The sequence below is a fragment of the Hydractinia symbiolongicarpus genome, chromosome 11 (genome assembly GCF_029227915.1).
Source record: "Hydractinia symbiolongicarpus strain clone_291-10 chromosome 11, HSymV2.1, whole genome shotgun sequence".
Lineage (NCBI taxonomy): Eukaryota > Metazoa > Cnidaria > Hydrozoa > Anthoathecata > Hydractiniidae > Hydractinia > Hydractinia symbiolongicarpus.
In genome coordinates, this window is record NC_079885.1 from 20,248,289 (window position 1) to 20,267,829 (window position 19,541).

The following is a 19,541-nucleotide window of genomic DNA, read 5'->3' on the forward strand; positions in this document are numbered from 1 at the left end:
CTTTATTCATAGCATAACTAATAAAAAATGAGCTTTTGGTGCTTCTTTTACAGAGGAAAAATTAAACAGGCTGTCAAAATTGTAGAACCCCTCCTGATTAGTCACTGAGCAGCAAGCTCAATAATATACGTGTTTTATTCAAACTGGTATAGCCGAATTGTCATTTTGTACTGAGGACGCCCGAAAAAGGGATGGCAAGTGTAAAAATATCTGAGCCAATCCTTGTTTCATGGGTTGAAGGCTAGTTCAATAGAACGCCCTTTCAGATATGGTCTGCAGAAAACTTCTACAAATCTTAGCAATTTTAGAGTAGTTTCATATATTCCCAAGATCTTTTGTGCAAATCGACAGGCAAAAAAAACATGCAATAATCCGTAGACCAACCAGCCTATTACAAACTTTAATTTTGAATGGAGATATTCTTTGATCTTGAAATTAAAATCTAGTTTTTGCATGCAGATTAATTTACAACATACATAAGTGAAAAAATGCTACTAGCCTAACAATTTTTTTTATCATAACTTACACAGTCGGGAAGAACTGATAATTAGCCTTTAAAAGACAGTTAGCCAATATAGAAAATTATACGGTACACAGTAAAATTAGCTGCTTATGTGACTAATTATACGGTAGACATCTTATTTCTTCAATTTCTACACTTTTCTTCGATATCGATCTTCCAATAGTCATCTACCTAGTTTCATAGCATGTTATGCTCCAATAAAAAGGAACAAGAAACGACTGCGCATGAAAGATATATATTCATTTTCAAACTAATACCGGCTAATTAACCTTATAATTACGGACTTTCCTGGTACTGCATGGCCTTAGTTTCATATTTATAGTGTATATTATATAATTAGCTGATTCAATTTATGAATGCTCTTGAAACGACAACGCTGAGTTTATGGAAAAACATTGAAAAGACGTAGTGAGGCGTGAAAAATATGGGGAAGGCGTACCCTACAATATCGACATATTGAAGAAAATTGTGGAAATTTAGGCAAAAAAGATCTCCACCGCATTATAGCCGTATAAGCATCGACTAACTATCCTGCTACAAGCTAATTATCAGTTCTCCACGTCTGTTAATTTTCTTCTTCTATATCGTCTGCATTTTATTATCCCGTCAAAACGTAAACATTGAAACTCTATTGAAACTTTATACCACTGGGATAAAATATTTTATTCTGTTGCTGTGAAGCTAACACTATAAACTATGATGTATGGAAAGATACTTTGTTAAGCAGAGTATTTCAGCTAAAATTTGTTACAAGATTTATAGCTGACCTGAGCTGAAGCTAGCCACAAAACCTAAAGCTAGTCACAAAAGTAAGGAGGCATTCCTTACTTTTGTGGCTAGCTTTAGGTTGGCAAAAGATAACACAAGAAGAATAACGATGGATAGCACAAAATGCACTTATACCAAACTAAATGAAAAATTTTGGAGAAAAGCACAAAATAGCTATAACTAGCTGTCTGTATTGCTATCTACTGACACTGACCACGTTAGCTGGCCTGCTATATATATACGCCAGTTATAGCCAAGATAAAAAAAATGATTTTACTAAGATTTACATGGATGTGATGGTATCTTTATTAGCATATAGAAGCATAGAAAACATAGACAAAAGATATCTTTTCCAAACCTGAGCTATGCAACTTTTAAAATCGCAGATTAAACGTCAATTTTACTAACCGCGTCCGAGATACGCATATCTTCACTTAAATCTCAGAAGATTAGGATTTTGTTTGAGCTTTCAGTCGAAACTAGAAGCTGTGTGTTCCATATCTAATAAAGCATCTTCATTGGCTTTCGAAAATATGGAAATTTTTCGAGGTTTTAGCCTGGACACAAACTTAGCAGCGTGTAGGCTCTTTGCTGTTCCCAGATATATATCTATATATCTATCTTCCATCAGGCAATTTTAAAGATTCCGCCCCGCGTAGCGGCGACGGAAATCAACTAGCAGTACTTCGAAGTAACCACCAGAGAACCACCAGTATTTTAAAGTAACCACCAGAGAACCAGCTGTTTTTTTAAGTTACTACTAGAGAACTAGTTGTTATTATCAATTAACTCCAGATAAGGCAGTAACAGCAGCCCCAAGGTGTTGTGATATTTATGCATAAGATACTTTATGCTCCTGCTAACTAGCTTGTTTTCACGAGGTCCAATGAAATGCATTCCACGAAGATTAATTTTTGAGAATATGAATAAAGTTCGCGGAATTTGCAATAATTAATCAAGTTAAGTTATTATTTATTAAGTTATTATTAAGTTATTTATTTCGCCTGAAGACAAGAATAGAAAAAACAAACAGAACTGAATTAAAAGAATAAATTGTTAACTTGAACTTTAACTTGAAGATAAAATATGTTCCCTGTATCACAAAGTAATGAAATTAGAACTATTAGCACACAATACGTGCTTCAAAATGCGTAGATGCCACGATGTTTCTTCACAATTATTTATTAATTCATCCAATTCATTCCAACTTTACTTTGACTACCAGAAGAAAAAAATGTCTCGTTTTGGACTCTCCTCCGCACAGCGTTTTTGTTATATTTGGTTTACAGTAAACGAGTTGTAAAATAGAAATTTCCGTGTAATCCATAGTCTGACTCAAAAGTGTTGAAGGCAGTGTGTGAAACTGTTGGTTACTGTTGGTTCCTACTTTTGGTATCTACGTATTTTCTACCGGATGCCACGATATTTCTCCACAACATTTATTAATTCATTCGAACTTTACTTTCTCTACCAAAAGAAAAAAATGTCTCGTTTTGGACCCTCCTCCGTATAGCGTCATATTTGGTTTACAATACACGATTTGCAAAATGAAAATCCTTCGGTCAAATACATAATCAGATTAAGCGGAATAATGTTTTTGGAAGCGTTTAAGGAAGTGTGTAATCGATGCGAAAAATAAACTAAAATTTGATATGGATTCCTTAACAGTGGAAACAATGACAGTAGAGGTATCTCTCACACTCAATGACTACAACCTGTGCAGTTTATTAATTCATTCAATTCATTCGAACTTTAACGTCTACCACAAAGAAACAATGTCTCGATTTGGACTCTCCTCCGTATAGTGTTTTTCGTTATATTTGGTTTACAATTCAGATATTAGTTTGTTATTTAAAATATTAATTTTGTTTTTGTTAATTCTCGCGTGTGGTTTTAAAAGTCTTCTGTCTCAACTGTTGCATAAAGTCCTAGTCACACCAGACATTTCATTTTATCTATTTAACTGGTCGTTCTCTTGTGGTTACTTAAAAAAACTGCTGGTTCTCCGTTGGTTACTTCAAAATACTGGTGGTTCTCTGGTGGTTACTTCGAAATACTGGTGGTTCTGTGGTGGTTACTTCAAAATACTGCTGGTTACTGCTGGTTCCCACTTTTAGTATCTACGCAGTCAGTCTTAAGCCTTTTAATCAACTGTTGCATAAAGCCCGATTCACACTAGACATTAACATTTAAAAAAAAAACTGGTCATAAACTGTTGTGTACATTTTAAAATGTCGCACATTCGAAGCGGTATTTGCGTTGATTTCGTTGTTATCTATTTAACTGGTCGTTCTCTTGTGGTCACTAAAAACAACTGCTGGTTCTGTGTTGGTTACTTCAAAATACTGCTGGTTACTTCTGGTTCCTACTTTTTGGAAAAGCGCATACTTACACTTTCTGAAATGTTTGTTTACATAATATGCACCAAATTTCTTAGGTCGCTGTGGCGGGTTTTCGTACCTCCAGGAAATGTTGAACACGACGGACGTTGAAAATTATGTGGAAGCGTCTACGTCTTTTAAACGTCGCCATTTCTAATGCTCATTCTCAGCTACGCATACCCAATTAAAAACGGCGTCTACCAGGGGTCTGAAACATGCAATGGCTTACACAGCGTGTCATGTCCCCAATTCCCCTCACGTGAATTGAACTGACGCAGGGCTATGGTAACATTCATTCGCCTTCTTCTTCTTCCTTGTTTTTTTCAATCCGCATTATAAAGTGTTGTCGCCAATAAAGTAGAGTGTTGCATGAAAAAGTTGGTTTGCAATTTTATCTATTGGTAATTAGAGCATCAAATAAACTAGAATATATCCCGGACATGACGCTATTTGGGAAAGTCAAACTTATCTAGGGTCTCATTTAAAGTGAATATCCTGTAATACTTATACTGTACATTGTGCGTAATAAATTTAGAATGTCAATTTCATAAGTTAGAACTATTGTTTTATGGGAAAGGTTTAAAGTAGGACTAACGAGGGATAGATAGATATATAATTTTTTTTAAATAATAAAAACATTCTTGCACATCTTGAAAACAACATGGCATAAAGAATTTCATTTTTTTTCATTTTTCTGTCTCCAAATTTCGTCCCCAAAAATCGATAATTGTGTTAATGTTCGCCGCAATTATAGAACAAAAGCCAACTTGGTTCGTACATATTTTGTTGATTTGTGACGTCAAATGGCGTGCCTGGCTCAACAGGATATGTAAGACGTTGGATGAAGGTTTCTCACTTCTTCGTTTTCTTAAAGTGATTTAAATTTATCGCGAGATTCGAGCCATGAAGAAGACAAGACATATTCTAGTGAAAAACATCCTCGTGGAAACTATTTACACTCATGTCGAAAAATTTATGACAGTGAAACATTATTATAATCTGTGAAAAACAGTTATTTCAAAGCATGGTGAATAAAATTACTTTCAGAAAATCACAGGTGACACAGTTTTTCCCGTTTAGCATTTTTTTGCTTCGTTCATTAAGAATACGTTAGTTTACATCCCTGCGGAATTACGTCGCATAAGTAAGTAGTTTACAGAGCAGAAAGGCTTCATCGACACTGTCATGGCGGCAACCTTTGTACATATTTGACCTTAAATATCTCGAGAACCAAAGCTGACAAATATAACAAAATTTACACAGTTCATATTTACACTATAACTTGTTAACAATCGTTCGTTCTCTTTTAAGGTTACTGTAAATGAAACAATTTTTTTTTTAGGTTTTTTGCAAAAAAATCATGACATACAGAAAAAAAAAATTCTCTTTCCAATGACATATTTTATATTTTATGAAAATATTTGGAACATCCCGTTTTTCTGGAAAAAGCCTTTTTAGAGGTGTTATATCCTTCACACCTTTAAAAAAATATGTGCAAAATGAGTTGAGCATACTTTTTGTAAACATTATGCATAATATGGAACTCCCGTATAAAAATATGCATAATAATATTTTTTAGATAGTTAACTTTCACTATTGAATTAAAAAAAATCAAAGTTAAGGAATATGCTGTCTCTTGTAAACCTGACTTCTGTCTATTAATAATTCTAAAAGCGTGCACGCATATTCAGCATAAAGAAAAAGTTCCCACTTCTATCATCTTTCTGCATACTCAGTTCACACATTATTACAGGGCCCGCGGCGACGGGCGGGCCACCCGGGCCGTGGCCCGACCACTTTTTTGCAAAGTAATAATTTTTTTTAGCTAGAAAATTCTGATTTGAGAGTTCTTGTTCCAAATAAAATAGCATTACATTAACGGTCTTTCCGTATAATTAAAATAAACAATTGAACTATAACAAAGGCAAAACTTTTCTTTTTCACCTTTTCCATTACTATGAAATATGAAGACATTACATTGCGCATTGATTGTGAAAAAGTGAAAACACGCAACTAAGTATTTAAAAACACACGAGATTATTTTCTGCATAAAAATGAATCAAAATAAGTTGACAAAGTATTTTAAAAATTCTAAAGATGATACTAACAAAACTACTACAAATCAAACATCCATCAACGTACATAATGTAAACGAAGTATCAGAGACAAAATTTAAATAACTACCGATAAACCTTTCCATCCTCCTGCTACTTATCCATTTCCTAAGAAAAAATATGGCACCAGAGAACGAAGCTTCCAAGCACATTGGACTAAAGATTTTCCTTGGTTACACTATGCTGAAAAGTAAGCGTCTTTTTAATTTTTCATATTATAAATTAAACGGACTATCATTTCAATCATTAATTTTATATTTTTGATAATGCATCCAACTAAATATCTTTTTTATTGTTTTAGCGCACATGCTGTGGTGTGTTTCTATTGCCATACGCAAGAAAAGCGTGGAAACTTGAAGGATCAAACAAACAAGGACACAGCCTTCACCTCAAAAGGATTTTCAAATTGGAAGAATGCTCTTGATAGTTTCCGAGGTCATCAAAGCTCATCATGCCACAAAACCGCTTCCTCGTACCACTTGGTTCTACCACACTGTGCAGACGTTGGCGAGTTGATGGACAACATTCTCACCGACCAGAGACAGGTTGAACGAAAGTACCTCCTTGATGTCATTAGATGTTTACGCTACCTTGGCCGACAAGGCATTGCTCTTCAAGGAGACGATAACAATGACAACTTCACCCAACTTCTTTTTCTCCTCGGAAGTAGAGATTCAAGCGTAATGGATCATATCAATGGAAAAATTGGACATAAGTACAATCACCATGATGTGCAAAATGAACTCTTGAATTTGATGGCTTCTCAAGTATTGCGGAAAAAGTTAGATACCGTTCGAGAGCGCAGGTTTTATTCTAAGATGGCAGATGAAGGCACTGATGTAAGTAATGCCGAACAACTTTCGTTTTGTGTACGATCAGCGAATGACGATTTAAATGTGAATGAAGATTTCTTGGGCTTTTATAAAGTTGGCAATACTCGAAGCGCAACTATCGCCAAGGCCATCAAAGATATTTTGCTGAGGTGCTCATTGAACCTATCTGATTGTCGAGGCCAAACCTATGACGGGGCAAGCAACATGATGGGAAAACGTTCAGGTGTTTCTGCCATTATCAAAGAGGAGCAGCCAAAAGCCATCGCGACCCATTGCCAAGGACATTCCTTAAGCCTTGCTGTCAAATCGATGACTAAAGAGTGTCAGATCCCCCGAGATACAATGGGAACTGCCGGTGAAATTTGTGTTTTAGTGAAGTATTCACCGAAACGGGAGAACATGCTGGGTAAGCTGACTGCAAATGTTGAAGGAACCCTAGGAACTGATAAACATGCAGGAAAGCTGGATAAGCTGAGTACAACAAGGTGGACAATTCGGGCGAACTGTTTCAAGAAGATCATCGAAAACTACGAACCACTGATGGCGTTGTGGAACAAGAGTTTAAATGAGAAGCTAGACGCTGAAACGAAGTTGAGGATTAATGGGTGTAAAAAGGAGATGGAGTCATTTTCATTCTATTTTGGTCTGAATCTAGGACGCAAGCTTTATGCTCACACAGATAATCTGTCCATAACACTTCAGAAAGAAAAAATGTCAGCAATCAGCGGTAAAGAATTGGCTGAACTTACGAACAAGACGATGCAAGGCATGAGAAACGAGAGAGACTTTGATATATTCTACGAGACAGTCACGAAGTCAGCAAGTTCGATGGATTTCGTTTCTTCGACAACAGCGCCAAGAAAACGCAAAAGACCAAAGTACGACATCTTGGAATTTGTGGAAGGAAATCCAAGCAGCACTGGAGAAGCCTACTATCCTGCTCATGCCCACTATAAGGCCATCTATTTCGAAGCAATTGACGTAATTGTCAGCGCCATCAAAGAGAGGTTTGAGCAACCTGCCTTCAAAGTATTTACAGAAGTGGAACAACTGTTGTTGAAGTCAATAAGTAAAACGCCAGCCGAAGAAGAAATGAAGACCGTTAATGCAAGTTTCTGTGATGACTTTGACGATCAATCGTTGTTGTGTGAATTGAAGTTGCTACCAACTATCTTTCGTGAATCCAGTCCTGTCAACTTCAGCGATGTTGTAGATGTTGTACAGTCGTTATCAACCGAAAAACGAAAATTGATAAAAAATGTCGTCATCATCATACGATTGGTTTTAACAATGGGAGCTATATCCGCTACTCCGGAACGATGATTTTCTACGATAAGATGGTTGAAAACCTGGATACGTTCTAGCATGAATCAGAAAAGGTTCAACGATTTGTCATTGTTGAACGTACACAAGAAAATCTTAGATACGATTTCTTTAATAGATATTGCCAATGAGTTTGTAAGGGCTCATCCTTCTAGGCAAAATGTTTTTGGTATTTTTACAGAAAGCAATTTTTAACGTTTTTATTACTTTTTATGAAAAATGTAAAATAGATATTTATTGATATTCTGTGAGAAAAATAATTATTCCTCTGCAAAGAGTTTATTTTGACATACATTTCTGCTGTAGCTTATAGCTAAAGATGCTTGTTTTAGCCAATCTAAAGGGTCTTTATAGTAAAAATTTTCTCGACCCATCGGCGCCAACCAAAGTGCCGCCTCCTTAGTCACTATATTATGTGGCCCGACCACTTTACAAATCGCGCCGCGGGCGCTGTATTATAACACCTACGAAAATCTTTAAAACAAATATCTCGTTAGTAAATTTTCGCATACATGCCTTTACGTTTGTGGTCTCTTTTTCCGAAAGCTTCCTATTGGCTCATTGAAATTTTCGGTAATGAAAAGCTGAATAAATTATTCACAAAAGATTCCCGGATTTTTTTGTATAAATTACTGATTAGCGAATTATGACGACAGAAAGAAAAAAATATGCATTTTTTTGAATGATTATATATAATTACAAATAATTTCATAACAACGTTATTAGAAAAAGAAAACCGGGAACCTTTTTGAATTTAATTCGTGCTGAATATAATGGTGCGAAAACGAGAAGTCTGCGACCACGCGTTCGGAAAAAGAAGCCATTTTAAAACGTACGGTGAAGAAAAATTGGTGTGTGTTTATTTCATTATATTTTCTTTTTGTAAAATTACCATCTCACGAAAATAACACCATCAAAAAAGTCTTTCATCAAGCATTCAGAAACAAAAAGACATAAAAAAATATAACAGTATTGATAAATTATAAGGGTTTTTCTGAGACTACTCATCAAGTGAGTTTTTTCCTTTACAGTAACCTTAAGGAGGGACATCAACATTTTACATTTAATTGTCGCAAATGTAAACAATTTTACAATTTTTTTTCTGATCGCGGATGTCAAGTGAAACCTCGTTAGATTTTCGCTGTAGCATAACACAACAAGTTGTGAGACAATTTTTACGATGGATATCGGCAATTTTTCGTCGTAACACCGCACGAACATTTTTTTGAAGAAATATATACACACAAGGATCGGCAAGGTAATTCAGTTCCCAACAAAACATAATAACGCCCATTTCAACGTCACTTCCGATGTCGTGGATCACAAACCGATACGCATATAATATATCAGGAATAACTAGAAGTAGAATAAAAGTTGCGGTGATAATTGTGATAACGAAAAACATCTTTCCTCTGCGTTGAACTGTAGATGACGTGGTCCGGTGTTTCCTTGAGGTCTTGTGAAAAATATAAGAATACGTAATAAACACTGCAGCTAGAATAATACCGTCAAGAGATATGTAAATATATTTATACCGAATCTCATAAAATGTGTCCGGGCTGTAAAAGAAGAATGGAAATGCCACGATAACACCAATAACCCAAGCTCCTGATAAACAAAGTAAGGTCCTCTTTGTCGTTGCAATTCTAGGATATTGCAATAGCAGTACGCACGCTAATAATCGATCAAGTGTTAGCATGAATAAAATGATGTAATAGGTTACTGTCAATCCAGTAATAATTTCTTCACAGTATAAAGAAAGTTGTGAGCTGCTTTCTCTTTCATATCCTGACAAGTTAGTAACCACGTAAATTATAGAAACAACGCCCAGTAGAACTTCGGAAAAACTCATTGACATTAGGATGTATATTTGGTTCATGTGACGTGGCGATTTCAGTTGCATCAATAGATATACACCAAGTGAGTTGAACATAACTGACAATGTTAGGACTGTAATAGATGAAGCACTTTGTGCCCACGATATGAAATTGGAATTCTCCACCCTTTCTACGATTTCTTCCGTTGAGTTCATCCTATATACTTGCATGGTTTCTCCCTAAGATAAACCCTTAAACGCGTTTGTTTGTCTTATTAACATAGGCAAGAGTAGGTAAAGATAGGTGCTTTTCCTAGCATGACCAAAAACCATAGTAAAAAAATTTAAAATATATAGAATAACGAATTTCCTTTTATGAAAGATATAAATATCGAAATAAAAGCATTGTTAACATTTATAAGTCAACAATATATAAAAGTGTGCGTAAATGTACATCGTATTATATGAACATAAGCACCGAAGATGGTAAAACTACAACAGAAAAATTAGCGGAACAGAAAGGCCAAACAAAAGACTGAAATATGACGTAGCTAGCGACAAACATTTAGACCATCTGCGCATCTTTCTTCGCAATATTATTCACAGTAAATAATCAATTATTGAAAATGTAATAGCTTCTATCATGTAACAATCTCATGTAAACATGTCAAAAAACTAAAATGTATCTATTGTTGTCCTTACTTCGTCTGTGTAGCATAATGACCTTATTACGCGGCTTTTCGCACTGTAAAAGTTTATATATTCGACCGTGAGGATTTCTGTGAGATTTTCCATAGAGTATCGGTCAAAGTCAAAGGAAATATGAAACCGCAAAGATGTTTGCTAGTAGCTTTTACAAAAAGCGCTGCAATGTAGCTCTGAAGAAGTTTGATAAACCATAACGACTTAAAGTCGCTTTCAGTTGCAAGTAACCCTTTTTTAGCTGTCCAAACAGCTGAATTATTTGCTCAGTGTTTTATATACATTTTTTTCACTATTTCTTGAGAAAATGGACCTTAAAAATGTATGAAATGAGTAATTTTTCCTAGCAATAGGCTTTTTTTAAAAGATTCTTGGAAGCACTTCTGCTTCATTTAACGCTGTTAAAGGAAAAATATCCAGAATAAAATTATTTCTGCACATATCTTCGTAACTGCATGATTTAGCAGACAATTATAAATAAACTCGAAAAATAGAATCCGAAAAACATTCGTTTTTATAGCTATAATACTATCTCTCGTCTAAAATATCTCAACAATTCCTCTTTAAATTCAAAACGTCATAAATAATAATTTCTGTCGAATAAAGCTTCAGTGCAACGCGCTTGCAAAATTAGTTTATGTAATCGCACGTTTACTCGTGCAATTGGAAATAATCGAACGCGTAATTTTTTTGCTTTTTAAAGTTATCCTCGTCCTATTACCCGATTTATAATTAGTTCGATTCATTGTAAAGATATCTTTTTTGACTTATCATGAAACGCGAGAAAATAAATATTTATGGGTATGAATCAAAAAGCAACAGTAATTATTTTAAAACACAAGTAAACGCTTTAGAAAATACATTTTTTCTACATTGAATGATTTTATTTCTCTTGCTCAGATTTAATAAGCCTTTTTGTTCTATGACCTTTTTATTACCTTATTGTTTTATGAACTTTTTTATTATAGTTCGAATTTATAACATCGTATATATTTTTTAAATTATCGGCGCTCCGTAAAGAGTGCAGTTAAGATTCTAGAGAGAAATAATTCCACTTCGCAGAGTGCAATTACGATATAATTTGCACTGTAAAAGAAGCGTCAAACAAGAAAAAATAGGTCATCGTGTGATTAAACAGAAACATTACCTAACTATGAAAAGAAATCTAAATAACAACAAAGATGGCGTGTAGCGTAGAAATTTATGACAGTCTTATAGTTCTGCACTGCGTGACCTCCAACTTTCGGTGAGTTGTCTATGTCTAACAGTAAAGATTCGATTAACTGAAGGGAAGGAGATATTCAATTGCAAATATTTGAACCCGATGGAAACATATAAAATTTTATTAAACGTTCTAAAATTACTAAACATTGCTGTTTGGTTGGTGGAGTGGTTTCGTTAGTTATGAAAGTTGCAGCCATCTATATAATAATACGCCAGTTCCGTGTCTCTGTGACAGGCAAAGTGGATGTGTTGTTTTTCTAAAGAAACAGCCGCGGTAACATGTCACTTTTGTTAAACTTTTATTTTTATTCTGTCTTTTGTGTTCTTTTTTAAATTGATTTAAAATTTTTGGTTAACTATATTTCACAACTAAGTATCTATATATCTTTCTAGCAACATTTTTACATCTCATATTGTTCTCGCGCTGTCCCGTAGGCTCCATTCTATGTTGTATATAATCAAAAAGTAGATTAAATAAACTTTTTTGTTGCAAATTTCCACTCGCGAACATAACGATATAGGAACCGTTGACAGGGGTAATTTTTGTCTTTTCTAAGCAACATCCTCAGTTAAAAGTTGTTTTCTGAAAACACAGGTGTTTGGCAACTCAGTTTTGATGGAATTTTTCCGCCCCCTCTGATTGCTGCTGAAATTGTACCTGAAGCAAGCGGTGATAAAACATTTCGTTTTACTGCCAACATTGGCTATTTTAACAGGAACTCCATCGCAGGTGTATAATAATAACAACCCGAATGAAAAAGCGTCAAGACTCTCTATAACAAGTTTAATGGCTTTACCGTTAATAGTTAGCGATGGCTCGCATGCAATTTATACCCCTTATCCACCACTCACACCGTTCTGCAAAAATCCAAAAAAAGTCCCCTGGTATTAGGGTTAAGAAACACAAAATCTGGTATTTTACTTCCAAACGGACTGTAGTACTGTAGTATCATTTTCTATAGAAATAATTTTTTTTAAATAAAATCAACGTTTACATTGATTGAAGAAGCACTTAACCGAGCAAACACAGAAGTTCTATATCAAGAATTACAGTCTCAACAAGAGAATTAAGATCAATGCAATATTAAGCAGATATTCAGCAAGGTAAAGTCGGATATCCGAAATTATTCAGTCAAGCTTGTGATATTCGACGACGCGCAGCGAAGTCGAATATAAACAAAGCGAGACTTAATAATTACGATATCCGATTTTACCACGCTGAATATCTGTTTTATCCTGCACCATTGGAAAGGAAACAATATCTGAAGTGGCGAACCTCTCCATGTTTTTTTTAGTTTGTTTTTGTCTTTTTCGTTTATTAAACATTGTGATAAACTTATTGAAAGAGTTGCAAGTTATAAGTTACTTGGTGCGCATTTTGATGAACATTTAGCCTGGGACACTCATTTAAACCAGCTTTTGAAATCTACTTACTGTAAGCTTTCTGTATTGCGCAAATTGAAACATTCAGCTCCTCAGTACTTACGTAAACAGTTAGCGGAGACACTGTTACTCTCTAGACTTGACTACTGCAATGTGGTGTTTTCCAACGCACCAGATTACAAACTTAACCGTATCAACAAAGTTTTAAGGTGTGCAGCAGCCTTTGTTACAGCGCACTACTGTACCACAGCAGATATTTTGAATTTGAAATGGTTGCCCTCCAAAGAGAGAATTAACTTGAACATGTTGAAACTCGCTCACAAATCTTTGCACGAAACAGAATTTCCCACATACCTGAAAGGGCTGGAAATAAAGAAAACAGAAAGAACGACAAGAAGTTCTAAAAGATGTGTGTCCGAATTCAAAGTTAACGCATCGGATAAAACTTTTATTGGAAGAAGTAGTCGACAACTGAACGATCCTCCCACCAGTCTACGAAAAGAAGTGGTTTATAAAAAATTTGTTTATGGAGCTAAATGTTATTTATCAGATAGAGCTCTTGCAAAATATATAAATAAACATTAGTTTTTTTTTTGTTTGTATGCGCATAGCTCCAGCCAATCAAGTTACTATTTCCCCCAGGCTGTTTTTTTGTTCTCTCCGCTTGTTCTACTCGTTCTATTCTAAGTCCATTTTAGTCTCTGACTTATTTGATTACATATACTAATACTATAGTATTTCTCCATATATAATCTGTTTATTTCTTGATTTTGCCTTGTCCCTACGTTTTCTCACCAATCGATTCCACGCTATCGCATCCCACCATGCCTCCAGCCATTTCTCCACTAGTCCTATCTACTCTATTCTCATGTCCATTTCGAGTCTAATTTTAGTTGATTAATGTTTATACTGAAACATATATTACGCTTTTTAAAATTTTCTTTAATTTTTATTATAAATAGCTGTTTTTAATTAGGGATGAAGAGCCATTGTAATATATGGATATGCCCGAAATATACCATTATTATATTATTATTATTATTATTATTGTTTTAAAACGTTCGCGTTGTAATTATTTTGAGCTCTTCACCTGATTGCTTATAATTTGTGTACTACTATCGAAAACAATAAAAGATGGAGTGCGATATAATACATCCTTTGCTTGATAACTTTTTTACTTTTAATTAGTTTTCTTCATCTGATTGACTTGCATGTAAATTTTAAAGGAACTATATATATAAACAAAATATAAGTGCCAGAGAGACTATCGAATATCTCGAGCAAATGTTTGATATCAGATAGCTGCTGAAATTCGACTCTCGTGCATGATAATAAACATTAGTATGGCTAAAACCTGCAATATCGCTTGTCTTCTGCCTCCTATCTCTAATTTGTAGATTTTCATTTCAATTTCTAATTAGAAGTCAAGAAATATGCCATCATGCGTCTCATGAAATTAACACACTTTCCTACTTGCTAATATTTGAAATAGGAGAAAACAGAATTCATTTAAAAGTAGAGTCACCAAATTATACTTCGAACTGGACAGTTCTCAACATACAGATTCTTAAGCTGCAGGATTTGATTTTAACCGCCCCTGCATGAATACGGTTAAGGTATTAATAAAATTCACAGATTTCTCAGAGTCACTATATCTAAATTCTTCTTGTGAATGTTTCACTTCGGAATAAAGAAATAAAGTTTATCTTTTGTAAAGATGTAAATAAGTCCTGCAAAAAAATATCCTTGCAAGACATTATTCAAAGTTTTTATTGATCGTTCAAGCTTAGCTAACAATGTCATACTTTCAAAAAGTTTAGACAGCTAGTTATAATCAAATGTAGGCAAAATATCAGGCTAAAATACATAGCTTAACTTATCTGACATCAACACGTCTACGGTAGGTTTTTCATTACTTGCTGCGAGATATGCATGCTTTTTGTGCTTAGCTAGCTATAATCTTTGCCAAAAGTATTGAGACACTTCCAATTATTTCCAAAGGGGAAAAAAAGTAACCGTAATTCTGTATTTATTGACTTTTCTGCCACTAATAGTCAGTTTTTACATTTGCATCAGCTACTTAGCTAGCTACATACACTAAATGTTAAGACAGGACTGTTGTTTTTGTAATATCACCAGTCTACTTTTTATGTTACTACCTTCTTTCTTCCTGTATAAGTCACACGATACTACAAGTAACACGTTTTTCATACATTTGGCTAACTTTACTTTGTTCACAAAACTAATTGATCACGGCTTTATGCACCATTTTAATTTGACCTTAAAAAGTGCTGACTAAGGAAAAATAATAATTAATCAAAATTTAATCATATTTCAAACCGATACAAGGGTATTTTTTGCCGTTTTCTTGCATATCAAAATGGCGAAAATCCCTGACACAAGGGCGACTAGAATTGGCCTAAGTACAAATTAAGTCTTGCTTAATATGAAATAACTGTTTTACTTTGAAACCGTGTAATGATTCAAGACAGCAAACGTTCCTCATCCTGGTTTTTAAAAAATGATCCAGCTGTATGAACATCTGTGTTTATCTTGTATGTTTTGTGCTAAAGCGGTAAAAAACCATTTATTTTATCACTTTCAATAGTGCAACAGTAGATATCCCATTCTCATAACCGGCGCAATTTTTAAACTTTAAAAGTGTGAAATTTTTGGGACAGAGTGCTTAGTAATCCTACTACGTATAGTGAGTGACATAAGGTGTCCACGCAAACTTAGATTTTAATATTTTCTAAGATGCTTGACCAATTGGTAGAAAACGTTTTTAACATAAAATAATATTTTGTGACTGGGATATAAAACTGTTGATGACGTCACGTCTTTGACATTGTCTATATTATAATACAAAATGGTACCCCAAGTAGCGAGACTGAAGGCGGTATGAAAAGACCATGTGAACCCGTGGATTTTTCCACGGGCAACCGACTAGTTCATTAAACTAGCTGTCCAAAATAAAAATTCTATAAATTTTTTATGCTTTTAATTGAAAAATTTTGACTAACTTTAAGATCTAGTCCCTCTCCTGATTCTCATGATATTTACACTACATATGCAATATATTTGTTTTTTCTGCACCAAGCAAATATTTATTTATTTACATGTAAAAAAGCTAAAAAAAATGTTTATATCACCAACATATACAACATATACTCAAAATAAAATGCTAAGATATTACCTAAACGATTTCAAATGCGATATAGATAGGCAATTGGATTTTCCCGATTATAAAATTGCTGAAGACGATGGTATCGTCTGCTAAAAATAATTCAGCTATCATACAACAATCAAGTTTAAACACCAAAAAGCCTATATCAAATAGGGTTAAAAAATAAAACAAGTTTTTTTTGTTCCTTCTTCAATGTACGTTTTGCAATAAAGATTTGTGTCAGGTTTTTTGTGCTTTAAAATCATTAGAGAAATTCCTCGTCGGATAACATACTTCTAGTAAAAGTGACAATTAAATGTGGTGTGATAAAATTTATCTGAAAAATCACTTCCTTTCGTGAAGTCATGCGCGCTTATTTAAACACTGGATGCTCATTTTACTTTTTTTTCGTCTAAAGATGTGGGCCGTCCTTATAAAAGTTCTCCATGATAGACCTTTTTAGTTTATGTTTATTGGCAAAATTTTATGTGCCTTTTTGCTGCCCAATGTAAAGCTGTCCGCCGACCTAATGATTTTTAGGGCGGTCTTTGCCTTATTCGTTCTATACTTCCAGTATTTGCGCAAAGAAACTTTGTACAGAAATTACGCGAAAAACGTTTTGCTGAAAAAAATATGTGTGATTGTACGTACAATGTTTTCTTTGTTGTTGTTCATATTGTTGTTGTTTTTGTTGCTATTGTGGGCGGGAAAATGATTAAGTATTCCAAACACCATTTTATTAAAGACCTTTAAATACATTGTAATACAGGTTCGTGTAAGATAATCAGAAAAACAAAGGCGTTAATGGCGTAATTTTTTAATTTTAAGTTCAGAGGAGCTTAAGAATAAACTAATGTAAGAATGGAAATAAAAAACAACCGACTGTAAAAGAAAAGAAAGGATATGCAACCCTAATATTCCATGATAAAAAGCCAAACAGAATATTAAAAGATTGATGTCACTACGATAGAGACGCGCCTTTGAGATTTATCACCTCCCATCAACCAGCTGTACTAACCAAAAAAATAAAAATAGCAATGATACGTTACACAATGTACATTGTGAACAACTTTGTTTCCAGGCCTGCTTGTCTTATTGATCATTGAGCAAGGTAATCGGTAAAAGGAAATTTAAAATATAGGTCACGTACTTTTTGACTGGAGTATAATTGAAGATATATGTAGTGTTCGAAAAAGGAAAAGTAACACAAGGTTTGGCCTAAAGCAAAAACTATCATTTTCATTTTTTGTTCACAGCCATGCAAAAATCAGACAGTGACAACCTTTAGAACAATGCACCTGCGCAGCATGTGTACTCAGTTGACTACTGATAAAACATCGGTGGAATATCTTTAGTATTTATTCCGCAAACGTTGATCACACTAGAACGTAGAAAGTAACAGTCATGGAGGTTGCTTTTCAAATAGTGGTTCTTCTCCTAATCGCAACTTCAACGACAGCTGATCTTGATGACGAAGTTAGAACCCTTCGATCTGAAGTGAATGCACTAGAAAAGAAACTCGATACATTTTCCAATTACTGTCGAATGCTGCAAAGTGATATATGTGGACCGTGCACGTGCTTGGATGACTACACTCTACCACAAAAATATTACTGTGACTGCCAGAATCTGCAACCGCAAAGAGACTGCTTACAACATTACCAAACAGGAGGAAATGTGGATGGTTTGTATTTGGTGAATATGAATCATCTAAGGTTGGTACAAGTTTACTGCGATCAAACAACAGACGGAGGTGGCTGGACGGTGTTTCAACGGAGAATGGACGGCACAGTCAACTTTTATCGAAACTGGCGTGAATACAAGACCGGTTTTGGAAAGCTTCAACATGAATTTTATCTTGGTAATGAAAATCTTTACTATTTAACCCTTCAAGCTTTGTATCGTAGCGGAAGTCAACTACGTGTGGATATGGTAGACTGGAACGACAACAGGATCTACGCCAAATACTACAACTTTCATATCGGCAACGATTACACTGATTACACACTTCATGTCCGTTCGTATTCAGGAAATGCGGGCGACAGTCTAACAATACCACACGACGGCAAAAAATTTTCCACTTACGACCTGGATAATGATGAAGATACGCGTAATTGCGCCAAAACTTATCGAGGAGCGTGGTGGTTTCGCGACTGCTTCAGTTCTCATTTAAATGGCGAATACATGCGAAATCATTTCGCCACGAAGAATTATTATGGGATACATTGGCAATCTTATAAGTCAGACTACAAGTACTCTATGAAGGCTGTAGAAATGAAAGTAAGGAGAAAATAAAGAGAGACAAGTAAAAAAATATTTGTTTTTTATTTAAAGCCCTTAAGTGAGAAAATCTATTTATGGGTTAGTCCCTGAAAAATAGCGGTAAAACAGATGCGACTACACATGCGCTGTCGCCGTCATTGAAAAGTGGAGCCGTCTTTCAGGAAACTGACGACAACTGTATATATTTTCGCAATTTATTCTTGTTGTAAGATCTCGAGGAATTTGGAGGAAGTTTAAAATCGACTTTTTCCATATAATGCTTTTAAAAAATTTGCTTAGCTAAAAATTCTCTTGCATCTTTAACACCTGACTCAAGTAAAATCTCTATATCTTAAAAAATTAAAATTTTGGCATTGTTTTTTAAATTTTGATTCTTTGGTACGTTAAGTTTTTTAAAAGTGATTAAAAAATATTGATTGGTATTAGGGAGAAAATAACAAAAAAAAATTTATCTTTAACTTTCCAGTAGCGTGCTCAAAATGTTTAAAATTCTTTAAAAGTCAACTAACAATTGATAATAAATTGTGCTTAAAATGTTCATTTTAATATGAGTATAAACTGTGTTAATTTTTTTTTATTTGTGAGGTTTGGTTCTCAAGACATTTAAGGGCAGTGTGGATTAAGACTTTCTGTTCGGTAAAATACTGACTTGAGTGACGTAAGTCCATGGGGATGTAAACAAAAGCATCTTCAATAAACGAAGCACGGGAACGCTAAACGGTGCTTTCCTGTCATTGTTTAATAGCAATTTTATTTATTATGGTTTAATGATAATGTTTCACCGTTTCAAATATAGTTTTAGAATTTTAGACAGAAGCATTCTCGTCCCCGGAGATCTTTCAGATAAAAACCTCGAAAGTAGCTCTGAACTCATCTATTCACGTGATGACAAATACCACCCACTACATGTGGGGTAATTTTCTTGACTCAATTACCTGATTTTGTGCTTGTCAACAAGCCATTCTTAATTTGACTTATCGTTTGTTGGGACCTAATTGGATTCGTGATTTAACACAGCTTAATAA

At 34.5% G+C, this 19,541-nt stretch overlaps 3 protein-coding genes across 3 annotated transcripts; 2 read left to right on the plus strand and 1 right to left on the minus strand.

Moving 5' to 3' along the window:
• Positions 1-5,726: 5,726 nt before the first annotated feature.
• Positions 5,727-7,942, plus strand: LOC130613495 (zinc finger MYM-type protein 1-like). The gene is made up of 3 exons (XM_057434830.1): positions 5,727-5,828; positions 5,900-5,976; positions 6,088-7,942. Exons 1-3 carry the CDS (start codon positions 5,727-5,729, stop codon positions 7,940-7,942), a joined length of 2,034 nt encoding a protein of 677 aa, XP_057290813.1.
• A 495-nt stretch (positions 7,943-8,437) lies between these two features.
• On the minus strand, positions 8,438-10,233 carry LOC130614675 (uncharacterized). Its single transcript, XM_057436112.1, has one exon. It carries the CDS (start codon positions 9,987-9,989, stop codon positions 9,006-9,008), a length of 984 nt encoding a protein of 327 aa, XP_057292095.1. The 5' UTR covers positions 9,990-10,233; the 3' UTR covers positions 8,438-9,005.
• A 7,242-nt stretch (positions 10,234-17,475) lies between these two features.
• On the plus strand, positions 17,476-18,689 carry LOC130614457 (fibrinogen C domain-containing protein 1-B-like). Its single transcript, XM_057435886.1, has one exon. The coding sequence runs from the start codon at positions 17,638-17,640 to the stop codon at positions 18,526-18,528; it is 891 nt and encodes a 296-aa protein (XP_057291869.1). The 5' UTR covers positions 17,476-17,637; the 3' UTR covers positions 18,529-18,689.
• Positions 18,690-19,541: the final 852 nt, after the last annotated feature.